Source organism: Microtus ochrogaster, chromosome 7 (genome assembly GCF_000317375.1).
Source record: "Microtus ochrogaster isolate Prairie Vole_2 chromosome 7, MicOch1.0, whole genome shotgun sequence".
Taxonomy (NCBI): domain Eukaryota; kingdom Metazoa; phylum Chordata; class Mammalia; order Rodentia; family Cricetidae; genus Microtus; species Microtus ochrogaster.
In genome coordinates this window covers 81,358,457-81,361,059 of record NC_022014.1, presented here as the reverse complement: position 1 = coordinate 81,361,059, position 2,603 = coordinate 81,358,457, and the positions used below count along the sequence as shown (strand labels likewise).

Below are 2,603 nucleotides of genomic sequence, written 5' to 3'. Positions count from 1 at the left end.
GCCCCCTAAGAGGATTTATTATAAAGAAGTATCTAGGGTTGGTGAGATGGTTCAATGTGTAAAGGCACCTACCACTAAGACTGATGACCTGGACTTGATTCCTGGGACCTACTTGGTATAAAGAGAAAACTGACTCCTGAAACTTGCCATGCCATATACATATACCCACATGTATGTGTGTGTGTGTGTGTATACATGTATACATACATACCCACATAGATAAAACGTAATGGAAAGAACTAAACGTAACCTCCTGAGCTGGGTAGTGCAGACATGGTTGGTGGGGAAAATGCCATGGTGGTGTCCTGAGGAACTTAGGTTTCCTGTGAGCCCTTCTTGGCAGTAGTTCGGAGAAGTTCAGTTTGTTTGAATCTGAAGACTATATTATAACAAAGTTAGGTCAGGGCTATGAGCCCATTGTTTACATATTGGCTTATGAAATTTTGTCATAGAAAGACATAGAAAAAAAACTGGGTCTGGCAGGCCTTGCCTGTCATCCCCAGCACCTGGGATGTGGAGATGGAAGGGCTGTGAGTTCACGGGCAGCCAGACATGGGGAGTTGGAGTCTCTCCTCGGACACACAGTGAAGAATGGTCAAGCAAACATTTCTGAGGCTATGGATATAAATAACCCGTATTCTGCTGCGTGTTACTTAGCTTTTCTTTTTTAAACCAGGATGTTGGCTATCCCGAGTTCCTGAACATCCGCCCATACATGTCGCAGAGCAGTGGTGACCCTGTCATGTATGGGCTTTATGCTGTCCTGGTACACTCAGGCTACAGCTGCCACGCTGGGCACTACTACTGCTATGTGAAGGTGAGTGTTGACGCCTGAGCTCAGCTGTGGGCAGCTGAACTTGTGCCACCATCTGGGGCAAGTGACCAGTGCCCATAAAATCTAAACAAGGCCATTGTACTTTTTGTTTTGTTTTGTTTTGTTTTGTTTTGTTTTGTTTTCTGGGAAACAGCTGTCTTTTGCATCTGTGTTTTGTTCCTCCATTTCGTGAATGTATAGAAAAAATGAGTTTTACACCGAGGTCCTGGGGCCAGCAAAATGGCTCAGCAGGAAAATGGCTCACCGCCAAGCCTCACCACCTGAGTTCCATCCCAGGACCCCAGAGTGGGAGAACAGATTGACCTCCTTCAAGTTGTCCTTTGACTTCCACACTTGCATGGCATGTGCACATGCCCTCCCCCAAATAAATAAGTAAATGGGAATTTTAGGAGGCTTTTTAAGGTTCATTAGTGGGTATGGTAAACCATGCCTTTGTATTTCCAGTATTCTGGAAGGTTGAGAGTTTGAGCTCAACTGAAAACACTGTGAGGCTCTGCCTTACACTTGAAGAGAAGTGTGCTTGTGGCCCATCTGTTGACTGCTGTTTTCTATAACCATCCCCTCCCACTGCTGCTCAGGCTAGCAATGGACAGTGGTACCAGATGAATGACTCCTTGGTCCATTCCAGCAATGTCAAGGTGGTTCTGAACCAGCAGGCCTACGTGCTCTTCTACCTGCGGTGAGTAGCCTCCACCCTCCCTGGATTGTCCTGCTCTAGAGTGTGTTCTGCTTGAGCCAGGGTTCTCGGCAGTGCTTTCCTGTCTGTAAGCTCCTGGGGATTGGCTGGAGGGGGAATGCTTGAACAGACCATCTCTAGACACATGTAGGGAGCTTGTGTCCTGGGAAGGACCTTTCAACCAAGCCCTGCTAGTGGGTGGGTGAAAACTGGATGACAGTGCTGGGAGGGTTCTGACTGCCTACAGCAGTGGGTAGGTAATTGTCACTTATGCTGTTACCTTAATGAGGCCTTTGCCTTGGTGTGACAGTAGCCTGGGCAACTTCCTCCAGTGAAGTGACCCATTTCATACTGGGGATAGGCATGTGGCAGATCTTAGGAAGGCACCAGCAGAGACTGGCTATCCCTGAGGTGTTCTTGTCACTTGGTGCCACCCTGCCACGTCTGGCAGATTTGGGGCTCTTTGGTTTTCTGGCTCCTGAGAATCTGCTCTAGAAGGGCTCTGTCCGAGGCTTCTGTCAAGCCTTAGAATGCAGAGGGCGCGGCGGGGGTTCTAGAAGACTGCTGGGACACCAGGGCCTCTGCTGCTCCTTGCATTGCTTTCTTGGCACAAGTAAGGAAATCCCAATCCCTTTCTTCCCCCTGCAGAATTCCAGGCTCTAAGAAAAGTCCTGAGGGCCCTGTCTCCAGGGTGGGTTCCACTCTTCCCAGTCGTCCCAGTGTCATTCCAGATCACCCCAAGAAGAGCCCTGGCAATGGGGTCGTTTCTTCCCCACTGATGGCAAAGGTACTGTGTAAGTGGAAGAACTTGCCTGGCTGCTCTTCTGGTTCCTGCTTTGAACATTGCAGAAGTCTAGGGGTCTTCTCTCAGGGACCTTGCCATGGTGAGAGGAAGCTGTAGGCCGTGGCACTGTGCCAACAATTTTATTTCTTCAGGTGGTTAGCAGCTGCCCTGGGAAGGGAAAGATAGGACTGTAGGGCTCAGCTGCTGCCCAGGAGCACTAGACAGACTCCCAGGGAAACACCCACTGTTTTCTGTTAATGCTGGTATCCTGGTTGTAGTCATGGCCTTGTTTCTTTTTTTTTTTTTTT

General features: G+C 48.9%; 1 protein-coding gene across 2 annotated transcripts in view; it reads left to right on the top strand.

Annotated features, from left to right (window-relative positions):
- The window catches only part of Usp36 (ubiquitin specific peptidase 36), a 32,625-nt gene that overhangs the window by 16,481 nt on the left and 13,541 nt on the right, over positions 1–2,603 (top strand). For both annotated transcript variants that reach the window (XM_026780408.1, XM_005350811.3), the window contains exons 11-13: positions 677–817; positions 1,414–1,514; positions 2,160–2,298. In XM_026780408.1, coding sequence (XP_026636209.1) covers positions 677–817; positions 1,414–1,514; positions 2,160–2,298 — 381 coding nt within the window. The remainder of the gene's footprint in view (positions 1–676; positions 818–1,413; positions 1,515–2,159; positions 2,299–2,603) is intronic.